Source organism: Anopheles merus, chromosome X (genome assembly GCF_017562075.2).
Source record: "Anopheles merus strain MAF chromosome X, AmerM5.1, whole genome shotgun sequence".
Lineage (NCBI taxonomy): Eukaryota > Metazoa > Arthropoda > Insecta > Diptera > Culicidae > Anopheles > Anopheles merus.
In genome coordinates, this window is record NC_054081.1 from 17,049,821 (window position 1) to 17,065,745 (window position 15,925).

The window sequence follows — 15,925 nt, forward strand, 5'->3', positions numbered from 1 at the left end:
AACATGTTAATAACATGAATCGTATCTTGCTTTAGCAACGTAGTGCTTAAGATGTTGTACTATAAGCGCTCGTGTGTTGAACACAACATCTCCACAAAAAAACAATTGCCAACGTTTTCTACAGACTGCTACTTAATCTAAACATTTCAAAACTGCAAAACCAAAAAAATATAAAAATCGATAGAAACTTAAATATTTTAACACTTTGTCTGATAAACATGAGCCTTAAATAAGGTAAGCACATTTTCATGGTTAATGTATTTATAAATACAGTAGATGACCGCTAACTGGATGTGTTTTAACTGGAGTGCTTTTTAACTGGAGGTTCGCTAACTGGAGTGATTCTCAGTTAACGAACACTTAAACGTCAAAACATGAAACATCTGGAATCTCACGAAGAGAAATGTGTAGCAAATGTGCATTTTTCAAACAAATTTAGAGTCTTTTTCCTACGTTTGCTATTAATTTATGTTATTATGTTATATACTTTATATCAACATAAATGAAAAAAAAAATTGTTATGTTTATTCCAGTCAACGCCAATCAAAACAATCAATCCATAGAAACGTCACTCCAGTTAGCGAACAGTGTTCGTTAACTGGAGCTTGTTTACCTCTCAGTTAGCGGTCACCTACTGTACCTAGATTGTTTACATATTCCTTAATTTGTACGTCTACTACGAGAGGAGGGATAGGGTGGTCTGTTACATACTGGAATAACGATCATGCCTAGAGCTCGCCTAATCTGCCCACCGTTAGATCCGCCACTGTCTATAGAGTTTGTGAATCGGTCTCTTTTCGAAAATCGCTAGAACTACAAAACTTGTTATGTTTTCCTGTTATTTTTTTTTCAAAATGAGCATTAAAAAAATGCACATTTTATGTGTTTTTTTTTCTCAAAGTGTTAAAAGAACCATAGCTTTCTATACTTATGAGCCGGTTCATTTATGTTTTCATGTGAATTGAATGAACCGTACGGTTCTGGTTCATTTGGCACACCTCTAGATCAAACAAACCGATGGTATGTCGATCTCCCTCTACCTGCTGCTATTTGCGATCGTCTGTCGATCTCGTCCGTGCGCTCTCCATTTTTCAAAGTAAAGAATACAAACCGAGAGAACAACATAGAGAGAGAAGAACGAAATACGTTAACACGCTCTGCGCCAGGGTTGTGCAGCTCGATCGTGTTGTTATTACTACTTTCTTTCCAGCACTTTATTTTTTAGTATACTTTTTGCTTATTGCATACTTAAAATTATCTGTGATTCTTAGACAAGAGAGAAATCATTGTGTCCCAAAAATTTCGTATGTCATGATTTCTGTATCATACAGTTTTTTCAGAAAGATAAATATAAATAATTGAGTATTATTTTGTATTTTTATTATATTTTAGTATCATTGTTCATTTCATTTAAAAACAAAATCTATTTGAGTCAAATACTTTGTACCACGTTCTAATTTTATAAGACGTGTATGTGGCACAACCCCTTTTAATACAAAAAGTAAACAAAAAAACATTGGAAATTGATAAATTCCAGGGAGAATACACGCATTCTGCGATGATCTTAAAAAAGGTCAGTAGTAAAGAATCGGTTCAAATTCAAATTGAAATGTATATCTTTACGAGAGATCAACCGTTGAAACTGTTTGATAAATAATGTTACGAAAAAATAACAGACAACAAACGATCATTTTCAGGTTGGAGAAGTCAGAAAAATTGGTGTAAAAAATTGCAGCTACACAATTCTCTCTCCCTGCTAGGCAGGATGTTTTTTTTATTAGAATTTTAAATCCCGCAACAATGAAACCCATTCCATTTCCGGGTTTTTTCCGCATCCGGAGTCAAAAGGGATCTTGGCGGGCGAGTAGCAACATAAATAATGCAAAACTGGAGAGGATGTTGATCTGCGAAAGCACAAACACACCGGCCAGGAAAGAAAGGCAGGAAAATAGCTACACTGCACATATCACTTCAACATTTCAAACTCTGCTTGCAATGCACCTGCAACAACACGCACATATAGTGCGTACAAATATAGGAAATGGAGAGGTCCGATTCCGATTGAAGATTCTGGACCGTTTCCGATGCCTCCGCGAGGGTAGTGCGGCCGGTCCCTGCATGGTTTTAATCTTGCTCAAACTGTATGTTCTCCAACACCCACACGCCCCTATGCAATTGAGTTTATTTAGGGGGGAGCACAGCATAGAGCTCATAAACCGACGTGTATGATTACGGCACCAAACCCCGTAGGCCGTCCTCCTTGGCGGACAGCCCCTCGAAGTACGCCGTTCGAGCACGGAGAGAAGAGTGAAACGAATCAAACCTAAAGGCAATAAAAATTCCCCAGAGCTTGAAACGATCCGACCCGGGCCGGACTCTTGTCGGCTCTGCATGCTAGGAATGTAATTTAATTCCACTGGAATTCGAGAAATCGAACCAATCGATTTCCAGAAGGAAGCAAAAAAACCGCAATCGGCGAGAACCGCATTTTTACCGGCGAACTCGAAACGGCCGCAACTCGAAACCGCGTGCAGGCAGGAGAACCGGAGCTCATGCGCGTGCATAAACATAAACAAATGTCTAAAACGAGATTTTATCGCAATCATGCTGATCACCCGCCACACATGCACAGCAGCACCCACCCCAATGCAGCAATAATCACCGAAAGCAGCGCAAGAGCATAGCGAGCACGGATTGCGAAGAAGCTGCCCGGTTTCTTCCTACTTTGCTACGAGCTGCCATCCTCTTTTGTGCTGAATAAAACTAATTATAATCATCTCCAAAACCCCGCGAACATCTACTGCCCTCCTACCTTCCCACAGCGGCAGCAGCATCGCGGTGCATCTCTTCCGCCAGCGCGTTTGCCAAAGATCTCGCTCAAGCGATCGACACACGCTGACTCATCAGTACTGCCGCAGAGGAGCCGGCTGGCGGGCAAAAATAGTACGTCCAACATCTGGATATCTGTCTGTCTTGTCGATCGGTGCCTGGCCCGTCCACCCGCCCAGGGGCCCATCGAGGCAGACAATAGAGTCTATTTTGCTTACCGTCCCAGCACACGGTGCTGTTGGGCGGGGAGGAAAAAAACACACACACACGCACAGAACCAATGCCAATGCTTCCGAACATTAGCTCGCACGTCGAGCGTCGGCTTAAGTGAGGTAATTAGATTCATTTTAGATGAGGTAACATTTACCCACCGTCACCACACTTTTTGCCTGTGCCATGGGCCAAGGGTACAGAGAGGAGAGGGCCAATAGGCAGCTCATTAGCAGGCTGGCACCTGGCACGCTGGCATCACCGCTCGGAGGCTGTGCTTCGAGAACGTTATCGCCCGCGTTATCACCTTCCTTCGGAGCATTTCCACGCCCTTGCGGGTGGAAATTTGTCACGATAAGCGGACCGGCGGTCGCACTACGCTATCAGCACCACAACCATGCTGGACGGTAGGTTTTGCGATAGTGGCCGGGAACATTTTGTCATCGGTAGTGCTTACATGAATAAGCGTGATATGTCTCTCTCTCTCTCTCTCTCTCTCTTTGTTTCTCTTTTTTCGAGAAGTTTTATTGTCGTTAAGGGCTAAACGGTGCTGGGTTTCGTTCGAAAACAAACGCACTATAATCGTACATTCTGCTACACACAGCACCCACACACAGGCGGGTGCTCACTGACTTTCACATATCTCCTATCTTGCAAGATACATTGAATTTAGTATATTATTTTTTTTAACGCTACATGGTTTACCGTAAAAATGTTTGAGGGATTTCCTAAGCTTGTTTGTTTGTTGTTTTTTTTTTTGTTTTCGTTGACGAAGCTGTAATAAATTCGCGAACAAAAAAAGTGTACGCTCACAGCACGGCAGCATGAGTCTGCCGCCTCTCGAGCCACGATGCGAGTCTTGCTGCTATTCCACACGTAAACAGACATACAAACAAATACACAAAGTGCAGGACTAATTCTAAGCTAGAGCTCCATATATACGCAAATACCATCAAATAATAGTATGTATCAAAATTGAAAAAAAACGTAAATGTTACACACGCTTGCTGCACATTATCGAGGCTCGTTATGGGCGGCCAGCGTTGCGCAACAGGGCCGTCACATCGGCCACGCTCATCAACCGTGGGCCGTGGTTGCGATGACGCCGCCAGTACGCGGCCACCCGCTGCTGCTGCCGTCCTTCACCTTCCGCTCGCGCTTCGCCTTGCCCAGCGACCGAACCGATCGGCCGCAGCAGATACTCTCAGACCGCCTCGAGCGTGGTGCAGATGCCCTGGCTCGCCTGCTGCCGCTGCTGCGCCACCATCTGCCGGTACATCTGCACGATCTGCTCGTGCAGGGCGGGTGACGCAGTGCCGCCGCCCCCACCGAGCGGTGCGTCCGCGTGCAGCTCCTGGTTGAGGTAGCCGGCGGCGGCCCCCGCTGCGCAGGCCGCCATCGTCGCGAGGGTGGCGGGCGGGAACCCGCACAGCTGGCGCCGGATCTGCAGGTCCTTGCGTGCGCTGAGCGCCCGGCCGCACTGGTGCCGCTGTCCCGGGACCGGTTCGGTCGCGAGTATGAGATTGCGTCGCAGCCGGGCCTGCTCGCGCAGTGCCACGTGGATGGCCGCGATCGGGTGCAGGATGCGGTCCACATCCTCCAGCTCGCGCTCGACGCTGCTCACGCTTGCGGCCGGCTCGGCGGCCACTGCTGGGGACGGCTTTTTCACGCCCACCGGGCTGCTGCTGGCCGTCCGCTCTTCCGCACCGGTTTCCAGCTTGATCGCGGCGCTCTCGTCCGTCCCCTTAACATCCTGCTCCTTGGGCTCGTGCTTCCGCTCGGCCACCTGGTCCTGCTCTTGCCCTTGCTGGTCCCCTTCCGGCACCATCTCCTGCGTTTCCTGCTTCGCCACCAGCTGCTTCTTCTCCTCCTGCGGGTTGGAGACTGTGGCGCACGGGGCCACTCCAGCCCTGCCAGCCACGGTCGCCGCCCGGAACTCTTCCAGCTCCTCGCGCAGCTTCTCCTTCGATTCGGTCAGCACGCGCTGGGCGTAGTTTTGCCCTGCCAGCCGGGCCGAGATGCCAATGTCGAGCAGGATGTGGTGCGCCTTCCAGCGATTCCGTGCCGAAACGGGGAACTGCTGCTCCCGCTGCGCGACGGGCTTGAGCGGGCGCAACGCCTCCTGCGCCAGGCTGCCCCAGTCCACGCCGAGCGGATCGCCCAGCCCGCGACAGCGGCCACTCTCCTCCGCCTCCAGCTCGCCGTCCGAGATCTCCTCGAAGTCGAGGTCCATCTCCTCCTTCAGCTCCTTGTTCGCGTGCAGCTTGCCGGCGTCCTTGCTTTGCTCGGGCGTTGGGCCGGCCAGCTCACTGCATGGTGCCGGCTCGGGCAGTACGCCCGGGTCGCCCAGCGCCACTGCTGCCGGCAGCGGTCCACCGGTTGCGACCGTGCCTGGTGCCGCATCCCCCTCCCTGGGCAGGGCGCCGGGGCCGGCGGTGGCCGCTGCCGGCGTTTGATGCACGCTCGCCTTGCCTGCTACTCCCAGCTCCCCTTCCCCTTCCTGACCAATCAGGTCAACCTGCTGGCTGCTGCCGCTACGGTCGGTCGAGATCGAATCGCACAGCTGGTTAGCACTGATGTCCTGCAAGGTAGGGCGAAAGGAAGATAAAATGATTAGATAACAAAAACCAAGAACCACTAAAATCGTGTTTGAGTTCAAATATACAAAAAAAAAACAAAGAAAGAAAGAAAAAACAGCTCCATGCTGCTGTGGTTCTAATTATCGTCCTATTAATTTGTAAGCTTTTGAAAGAGAAATCATATATGTTCGGAATGCAATGTTCACCCAACAGTTCGCAAACCAGCGGCAAAATGCACCCACAAAAGTATAAAATTCGGCAAACAAACCAGATTCGTCGCTCCTTAACACACGGATTTAAGAAGCGTGGAAGAATCTCTACGCCATTGCCTTGAGTTGTTCCCCAATTTGTCGATTCCATGAAAACGAATGCAGAGATAATGGAAGTGTGTGGTGATACGGGTGACAAATATGAGAATTACAGTTTAATATTTACACATACACACCAACACAAAAATAAAAAAAAACATATATGTAACAATAAACAACACGGCACACACACGCGCGCTACAAAACTAATGAAAATGAAAGGAAACGAAAGGAATAACACATGCAAAGCGCGATCGAAGCAAGCAGCAACATCAACGGCGATGAAACAAATCACGACATTGCAATATCGCGCAGGGCGTGAGCAGATGAAGAGTTGGTCAAAAATAAATGGTGAAAACAGAACCGATCTTACACAGGACGACAACAAGCGGGGCGGCTTAAGGCCACCGACGATCGCATCCTCGTACGATTTGTAGCGGGCTTTCGACAGGAACGGTGGTGGCCGCCGATACTCGGACGCCGAACCGTTTGCGTTGCTGCTGCTGCTGCTGATGAGTGATGCCCGTGGTTCCAGCGGTCCGGTGGGTGGCGCACGGTGCTCATTGATTTCCTGCGTTCCCAAACGTCACACAGGCACGTACGAGGAGAGCGACAGTGGAGGGAAGACGTCGCCAACGGTGATGATTGGGGATGAATATGGGAAGGGTTAGTAATGGAATGATTAGCAAGCCACCAAGCGCCATTAAGGAAATGATGATTAATGAGTAACCGATCAGGGACAACGAGTTTAATTAGTGAACAATGAATTTGGTCGTCGGGATAGAAGTAGGTAGATTAACTTAAGGATAACGGAATAACGAGAGTTTATGAAGATGTAATTTTCTATCGATGATATGCTACTTATGACTGTGTGTGGCAAATGTACTCCTGGATTATTAGAGTGCATTTTAGAGTGAATCTTACTTCGTTATTGGGGTAAGCCACTATCGTGGGTGCCATATGTGACTAGCTGTTGGTGTTCCCATTGAAGCAAAAAATAATCAGTCGGCAAAAAATAATCAGCAGCCCTGACTCGGACTATTTCAGATTAGAACCTACGCGACTAGGTAGCGTCTCCCATGCTCTCATGTTTATCGCACGATTTGCCGATTGTACAAACTAAATTTGATCATTCTATTTCTGTGAAGAAGATAACTAAAAACAGTTCATCAGTTGCTTGGTTTGCTGAAGTTCAGCCAACCAATATACTGCATGCCTTTCATTATTACAATTCTTCTACTTCTACTTGGCGTAATGTCCTGAACGGACATGCCGGCCTTCTTCTTCTTCTTCTATTTGGCGTTACGTCCTACGTGGACATGCCGGCCTATACAGGCTTTCGAGACTTATTCGGCATACCACGGAGCATAATAGTCAGTGGACGTGGGGACGGTTCATTCTAGGCTTGCTCCCATGACGGTCATGTTAGTGCGTTGTTTGAGTTAACGACTTTTACTACACCATGGGATCACTCCTATACTACTACATTTTTTTTACTGCAAATCAGTAAGCTCATAAATTCCATTACAAGAAAACACTGAATGGGTATCAATATACTTCTATTCGATTGCTCTTTGAAATTTGTAACTCAATTTTAAGCGTTGTGGAGAAATGCAATCGAGACGGACCATACCATTAGGCGTCAAACCGCCCAACCCACTCTAAAACACGAGTTTTAACTACTTCTGTAAGATTGGAACAAAAGGCAAAAGGTAAGGGATTGAAGCTGGTTTGAATTTTAGGCAGTGAAAAAAAGAAAGAATTGAAAGAAGTACAAAACATTCAGACCTATTCTATTCTTACAATCGAGTCGAGTTGAATATTGCTAAAGAAAATCAGGTCTACTATGCTACTAAACTTTTCCACTTCCAATAGCGGATTTGAGGTTTCCGTAGAAATGTGTCAAGTAAGCGAGTTTTGACTATGACAGCGCCTACGCGTTCTTTCGATTCGATAGCCGATTCAAGCCAGTCATTCTTGATATCAAAAACCTTACGGGAAATGGATCGAAAACGATGTTTTGGCAGTTTTAAAGCTTATTTTTCCGATTTCTTGCCATGAAAAATTATGTACTAGTATGTGTTAAAATTAATAAAAGAAAATTAAACACCATTACAATGAACTTTGATGGACCAAAAGGCACAAAACTGGATAGTTCATTGAAATTACTTAAAAAAGATGATTTCTTTTGATTATCTTATGGGAAATTCATTATTTGTTGGCTTCCATTCAATTTACGTATTTTAATTGCATCTACGAGAGTAGGTCAGGCGATTTCATGCCTGCTGCGATTTCGGATGTCCGTTTCGATGGACTTTCCCTAGTAAACTTCTGCAACAATAAGCATATTTCAAAAAGCAATCGAAACAAGTTACTCGGCTCGACTCAAACCGAGAAAAAAAATAGAATAAGTCCCATTGACACTGAACTGAAGAAATTAGTGGATTTTCGTCGCCTCGATGTTTTAATTTTAGCATTACCAAACTTACAGCTCAAAGAATTTTGTCATATATTTTACTGAACTGCAGCAATAGAATAATAATATGCACTAACATGCCTTGATCGAAGAGATCAAAAAGCTATAAATAGCTCAACCAGCATGAATCACCCATTTGATGTGTGAGAAGACAGATGCAAATTTTGCGGACAATCCATGCATCCAATGGAAAGTCACCAAACTAGTGCTAGGTAAATCTTATTCAAATTCATGAATCAGAATCTCGGATGGAAAGATTAATGATTCTCGAACGATCTATGAACCTCAAAACATTCATACATCTCGAAAAATTGAAGTATCTCAAAAGATTCGTATATCTCGAATGATTTACGAATCTCTAGGCATTCATAAATCTCCTAAGATTCATAGAGCTTGAGTTTCTTATTATTCTTATTCTTGGTGTAACAGCTATGAGGTCATGGCAGCCTATATATGCTTTCGAGACTTATTCGCATGTAGAACACAGCCGGATAGATTGTTTTGCTACTGGGAGACGGCCCATGCTAGGCTTGAATCCGACGACAGGCATGTTTTTAAGTCGTGCGAGTTCTATGAGATCAAGCAAATTCAATATTTTTAAAATCATACATCTCTATAGATTCATGAATCTTTGGGGATGCATCTATCTTGGCAGAAACATGAATCTTACGACATTAATGAATCCTTGGAGTTTCAAGAATCTTCAGAGAATCATGAACTTATGGAGAATCACGAATCTTTGAATATTTATCGTTAGAAAATCATAAGAAATTCACGGATCTTTGGAGATTCGATTCGCGATTCGAATCACTCATCCCGGAAGATTCGTATGACTGAATCTCAACAAAAGATTCATAAAACCCAACACTACACCAAACGAAAACCAAACCCCCCGTAAACCGATCTCGAGTGTATGCCCTCCTCCCACCAACGAGCCCTCTTTCGCAACATACCTCGTCACGTGTCAGAATATCATCGGGGTCGTCGCTGATTTCGCTCAAGTTGTCCACCTCCATCGTGTCGAGCGCTTCGGACGTCGCCGTATCGATCACCGCACCGCCGGTTTCCTCCGCTGCTGGTGATGCGGGCGTCGCACCTGTCACTGGCGCTATACTGCTACCCACCGCTACCGCCGGAGCTACTGCGACCGGGACGGTTGCACCGGTGGCACCAGCATCGGCCGGTGCGGATGGTTCGTTGGCAGCGGCAAGCGGTACCACCGTCGGTCCCACATCTTCTGGAGCGGGACTGGCTGGTTCGTCCGGAACGGCGCGCCGAGGAACGACTGGTGCTGCTGGCTGTGCTGGAGGAGGTTGTTGTTGTTGTTGCTGTTGCTGTTGCTGCTGCTGATGTTGTGGCTGTAGTTGTTGTTGCTGCTGCTTCGCTGGATCCTGCTCGTAGTTGGCAGGAGCGATTCGGTGGGGTTGCTGTGGCGGATGTTGCATTACACCGCCTGCCGGATGCTGGTGCTGATGATGGGGATGGTTATGCGGATGATGATGCTGCGTTTGTTGCTGCTGCTGCTGGTGTTGCTGGTGATGATGCTGCTGATGCTGCTGCTGATGTTGCTGCTGTTGTTCGCCGTGCATGTGTGATTCGTGGGAACCGCCGCCCGGTCGCTGATTCTGCATCGGATGCATACCGTGGTGCTGCTGCTGATGCTGGTGCTGTGCCTGGTTCGTACCGGGTGGCTGTGCTCCTCCACCATGATGCGATGCCGCCTGCATCGATGGACCACCACCGACGGGTGGCGTCTGCCGGTGGGCATGGGCATGCTGCTGGCTGGCCGGCGATTGGTTCGGCCCCATGCCATGCCCGGCGGCCTGCCTTTCGGCCTGCAGGTTCGCCTGCGTCCGGTTCAGGCTGTACTTGTTCGGCGTGAAGCGATTCAGAGCGGGACCACCGCCCGGCCCCATACTACCGCCCACCCCGCCACCTCCGATAGCCCCGGCGCCTCCGACGCCGATGTGCGGCTTGCGCGGATGGCCATGGTACGGGCCCTGATGATGGTGGCGCCGGAACATGCCGCGCTCGTTCGGCGGCCCGGGCCGTTGATGGTGCAGAAAGTCGCGCTCGTGCTCCGGCCCCGCCTTTGGCCCGTGCCAATCGCCCGGCGGTGCCCCACCGGACGGGCCACCGCTACCGTTCGGTGGCGCCTGCCAAGAGCGTCGCGCCGGTGGACCGCCTCCTCCGCCGCCACCGTGGGACGGGGGTGGACCGGGCGGCCCATTGCCACCGCGGTCGCCATGCTCGTGCTCCCACTGACGCTCCTTGTACTTCCAGTCGCCGTGCATCATGCCCCGCTCCGGTTTGTCCGACCCGTGCCACGAGTCGCCCGGACCGTCCTTCCACGAGGGCCGTTCGTCCCACGCCCGAGACCCACGTGGCTCGCCTCCACCTCCTCCACCGCCACCGCCACTGCCGCCACCAACTCCACCACCACCACCGCCGCCACCGCCTTCGCCTCTGCCACTCTGGTACGGTCCGTCCAGATCCACCATCGAGCCGTGCTGATCGCCTCGGTCGTTCCATTCGCCCCGCCGATCCCCACCACCCTGCTGCTCGTAGCGACTGCTCCGCTCGACCCGTTCGCACTCCCAGCCGCCCCGGTCGTGGTGCGACGGCGGTGCTTCCCTTCTCGGCGGCGGATCGTCCGGATAGTCGCGCACGTACTCGTCGCGGGTCGGACCACGGTCACCGCCTCGTCCGCTGCCGCTGCCACCCATCGCCAGCCGCTCGTCGTAGGCCAGCTCGCCCCGGTCGACGCGGTACTCGCGACCGCCGCCAACCCCTCCACCCGAGGACTCGCTACGGCCCAGCCCGCCGTGTCGTTCGTAGTGCGGGGGCGGCGAGTCCCGGCGTGCCGAGCGCAATGGCGGCGATACCAGACTCGCCCCATACTCCCGCTCTCTCGACCTGCTGGTGGTGCGCCGCTCGTGCAGCTCGTGCAGATAGGCCGCCCGCTCGTACGAGCGATCCCGCTCGCGCATCGCACCCCTCGAGCCCCTGGCCGACGTGCCCGGCGAGCAGGGCGAGCGGCTTCGGTCGCGATCGACCGACTTGCCGGGCGACCGAGCCGCCGCCAGTGCGCGGGCGCGTTCCGCCGGCCGTGGCAGCAGACGCTCCACTGGCCGGTGCCGATCGGGCTTCTCCAGCCCACCGTCGTTGTCCCGCCGCAGGCCACGTGCCTGTGCCTGCAGGTGCTGCTGCTGTTGCTGCTGTTGTTGCTGCTGCTGCTGCTGCTGCTGCAGCTGGTGCTGCTCCTTGCCGACCGCCACCAGCCGATCGCGCTCCCGCTGCCGATCCCGCGCCAGTGCCTCCTCCCGCTCCTTCTCCCGCAGCACCAGCTCCCGCTCGCGTTCGGCTCGTTCACGGTCGGCCCGCTCGCGCCGTTCCCGTTCCTTCAGCACCTCGTGCCGGCGGCGCTCGTCGCCCCGCGTCAGCTCGGGCGTGCGCTCGCGCCGCATCGGCATCATGTCCCGATAGCGGGCGGCCGCCATCCCACCCATCGGCGACGAGAGCCGCCGCTCGGGACTCTTCTTGCCCTTGCCCTGCAGCTCGCGCATCGGCAGCCCACCGCTGACGCTGCCACCGCCGTTTCCACCACCACCACGGGACGAAGCGGGCGACACGCCGCCGGAGCGCATTCGCGGCGAAACTGGCCGCATTTTGAGCCGCTCTCGTTCCCGCTCCCGTTCGCGTTCCCGCTCGCGCTCCCGCAGACGCATTCTTTCCTTTTCCCGCTCGCGCTCCTTCTCGCGCAGGGCCAGCTCGCGCTCCTTCTCGCGCACCCGCTCCCGCGCATCGATCGCCGACATTTTCTCCTTCTTCGACGAGGAGGACGCCTTCAGCGCGTACTTGCTTGCGGACGCTTTCGCGCTCGCCGGCGACAGATCGCGGGACGACACCTTGCGCGACACGTGGTGCGTGCCGCCGCCGCCCGGGCTGCCCGGCAGCAGCTTCTTCACGCGGATCGTCTTGGTGAGCAGCACCGAGCCGCCACCGCCGGAGCCGCTCTTGCTCGCCTTGGCCAGCAGCCGCTTGTTGCGCTCCTGCTCGTGGGCGGCCGCTGCCGCCGCCAGCTTTTTCGCGTGCCGCTTGGACAGCTTGCTGGAAGCGGCAAGGGACGCGGACGGGCCGCCCCCCTCCGAGCTGGAGCTGGTGTCGTTCCGGGTGCGGACGCGGGCCGACACCGCGTGGCGCTTCTTCAGCCGCCGGTGGTTCGAGTTGTGCGAGGACGAGCTGGACGTGCTGGACGTGTCCGACTCGGAGGTGTCCGTGCCGCTGCTGCTGTTCGTGCTCTCCGACGTGCTGGTGGAGGTGTGCTGCTGCCCCCGCACGCCCAGCTGCTGGTGGCCGCCGCCGTGCTGCAGGGACAGCTGGTGGTGCAGGTGCTGCTGCTGCTGCGACCGGTGCGAGCTGCTGGTCAGCTTCTTCATCTTCTTGCTCAGCTCGCCGCGGCCGTCCTTCTTCTTGCCCGAGCTCGACGCGTCCATCTCTAGCTTCAACTCGTGCTGCAGTTCCTTACGCTTCCGCTCTAGGATGGCCTGGTCAGCATTCTCGAGGGACGACTGGTCCCAACCGCTGGCACCGGCCGCGTTGCTGCTCCGCTCGCTGCTGACACTGTGCGGTGGTGACCGTGCCTGCCGTTGCCGGTGCCGCTGATGCTGCTCCTGCTGCTGCTGCTGCTGCTGCTGCTGATGGTGGTGGTGGTGGTGGTGTTGGTGATGGTGGTGATGATGTTGGTGCGTCGATTCGTGAATGTGTTGCTGCTGGTGCGGATGGTAGTACTGCTTCAAGCTGCCCGCCTCTGGGCCGTCCTTATCCACCACGCCGGCGGTACCTTTCGTCGTGGCGGCCGATAAGTGTTCGCTGTGCGATGGAATGCCTCCCGGCTGCTGTTGCTTTTGCTGTTGTTGCTGCTGTTCCTGCTGTTGCTGTTGTTGCTGCTTCTGCTGCTCTTGCTCCTGCTCCTGTTGCTGCTGCTGTTGTTGAGCCGCACTTGCCTTTGCCTGCGCTTTGGCCGCCAGCTGCGCCTGTATGAGCCGTGCGTGTGCGGCAACACTCTCCGGCACGGTGGCGGTGCTGCTGCTCGTTGCCGGACCGGACTCTTCCGCCGCCGATACGATGCGCTTCACAATCTCCTCTTTACTTTCCTAATGAAACAAAAACGACATGCAGGAAGAAAAACACAGCCGATAGTTAGAGAGGCAAAACGGGCGAAAAGAAATACTTTCATGCGCTTGTTACACGTACGCCGGCTTCCTGTCCGTGATATTGTTGTTGTTGCTGTTGCTGCTGTTGCTGCTGCTGTTGCTGGGATGATCCTCCGGCACGGCCGATCCGCTTCGTGCCAAGCCGCTGGAACACGCTGGGGCGATCCTTGATGAGAGTTGTCTTCTTGCTCGCGAGTTCTAGTGTTATTTTACGCTTGATCGGTGCAGACATCTTATCCCCGCTCGACCCTGTGCCGACACATTTTAGACCCCCGCGGCACGCCTGTGTCTGCCCAACGCGCGCGCGAGCGTGCGCCCTGTCTCTATGTGTGGCTGTGTGTGGATTGAGGAGATGGTTTCGCTTTTCGTTTTCTCTCCAAATGGGGTACACTGTTTGCCCTTGAGGTTGTTTGATAGGGGAGAGGAGGCTTGATCGTGAGGAGTACGCTTCTTCTTTTGCTCTTCTCCTTTCCTTTTCTTCACAGCTCACTGTTCTTTACTATCGCGTTGGCTCATTTCCCACTTCATTTCACCTATTTTGCTCAATTGGAAAGCCAACGTACGCACCTACACCACTGCATTGAACACTCCGCACCGCAACACCGTCCTCACACTCGCCCTTTCCCCCACTACACGCCCGGCTAGCTGAACGTTTCCCGGTTCACGCCAGCGGCTAGATTAATGAAAGGCTGTCCGGAAGCTGACACACGCTCGCCAATTATTCCAAAACAGAGCGAAGCTAGCAAAGACGGGCAAGCCGCATCGAGATCCGGTTGATCGGATACCGCTCTCCGGGGGACGCCCCGTCTTCGCACACCGAATGCGTCTGTGTTTGTGGAGGGGGTGAAAGGTAGCAGTGAAAACTCCCACGCAAGGAAGCAATTAAAAGAAAAGCAGCCCGAACGCCGTCGGCAGCACGGCCGGACGCGACTTTTAGCGATGTGCACTGTCCGGCCAAAACACTGTTCCCGGTAAAAAGGGTTTGTCGAGTCACTGGGCCCGGGTGGTCGGCTTCTTTTTTGTGTTGTTCACCGTAAAGACGCCCTCTTGCAGAGACGAGATAGAGGAAAGGCTCAAGCCAGCGATAGGGCATGCAGTGTAGCCTAGCCAGCACGCTCACGCACACACGCGCACTGCAGAGAGAAATTTTTGACGGCGGCGCAGCCATTTTATCGGGCATAAACAGGTGCCGCGTGTGACAGCCGAGGGGTAGGAGTGAATCGCACCGGCGCGTGTCAGCGCCATCTGTTGAGCGATGTGCGGGATAGACGGTTCGAAATTCAAACGTCGACATTGAAACCGTTGGGTCGGTGTGATGGTATATGTACAGGTGACTCTTAACGTAATCTACTCGAATTACGACGATTCGCTGATACGACTTTTTGAAGGATGAATGTTTACAGACATCATTTTGATTTAAAAAATTTCTCATTGTCGTTACATGCACATTTATGAAGATTTCCACCTATCCGAACTTGAATATAAATACAGGCGGTCCCCGAGATACACGGTACCTCTTATACGCGGATTCGGAAATACGCGGTTTTCTAAATTTGAAAATTTGACAAATTTGACAAATTGTACTGATTTGACACATCAATTGTAAAATGCCAAATAATTTCCGTTTTGAACGACTGTTAAAATAATTTGTTTTCATGTTATGCTCACGATGACTATTTGATTTAAAACTATGTACTATGAAACACGAGCTGGAAACTGTAAAGTAGGAAAGAAAATATCGTTTAGAACCATCGTTCTTGTCAATAAAAGACAAACGTAACTGGCTTAGCAAAAACGATAGCTTTCCGACATACAACTCGGAACTAAAAGTGCGAAACCTTTAACTTCTTTTGAGTATAAATAAAACCAACTCCGATCATGGCAGGTCAGATTTGTTCTTATTGTCAGGATAAGACTAAGCCCATCCATCATCTATCGACTTCTCATTTAAGGAGTTTACTTATGTCCTCCTACCCAAGGTAAGCCCTCTAAACTTCAACGTCCTAAAGGTTTTTATGATCGCCTAGACGATAAAGTGTCGAAAGTCCGCTTCGAAACAGTATCCACAGTACCCAAAAATCGAGCATACCACAAAGCCTTTCTAATATTACTGATTGTTCAGTAATTGATATCGATAAAAAAGTGGCGAAAAAAAGTATTTAAATGTGAGTTTTTACTGATGCGCAGGGTGGCAGTCGGTTTTGCTGAAGCTCATCTCTGTTTCATAAAGTTTTATACCGATGTGAACTATATTTTGGCGCTACAAGTTTGTTGATTTGGTATGCACTCACGGTTATGACGAAATTT

General features: G+C 51.6%; 1 protein-coding gene across 2 annotated transcripts; it reads right to left on the reverse strand.

Annotated features, from left to right (window-relative positions):
• Positions 1–3,542: 3,542 nt before the first annotated feature.
• Positions 3,543–14,762, reverse strand: LOC121589119 (fl(2)d-associated complex component-like). 2 transcript variants are annotated; one of them, XM_041907786.1, is made up of 3 exons: positions 13,659–14,762; positions 9,356–13,558; positions 3,543–5,620 (listed from the first exon to the last, which is right to left on the reverse strand). In XM_041907786.1, exons 1-3 carry the CDS (start codon positions 13,848–13,850, stop codon positions 4,244–4,246), a joined length of 5,772 nt encoding a protein of 1,923 aa, XP_041763720.1. In that variant the 5' UTR covers positions 13,851–14,762; the 3' UTR covers positions 3,543–4,243. The 2 variants fall into 2 exon arrangements, with proteins under 2 accessions (XP_041763720.1, XP_041763722.1); XM_041907788.1 differs by lacking the exon at positions 3,543–5,620 and adding an exon at positions 6,007–6,497.
• Between the last annotated feature and the right edge of the window lie 1,163 nt (positions 14,763–15,925).

Coding starts and splice junctions, on each gene's coding strand:
- LOC121589119 (XM_041907786.1), bottom strand. CDS start 13,850: ATGTCTGCACCGATCAAGCGTAAAATAACACTAGAACTCGCGAGCAAG. Junction 13,559..13,658: donor ATCACGGACAGGAAGCCGGC/GTACGTGTAACA, acceptor TTGTTTCATTAG/GAAAGTAAAGAGGAGATTGT. Junction 5,621..9,355: donor ATATTCTGACACGTGACGAG/GTATGTTGCGAA, acceptor CCTACCTTGCAG/GACATCAGTGCTAACCAGCT.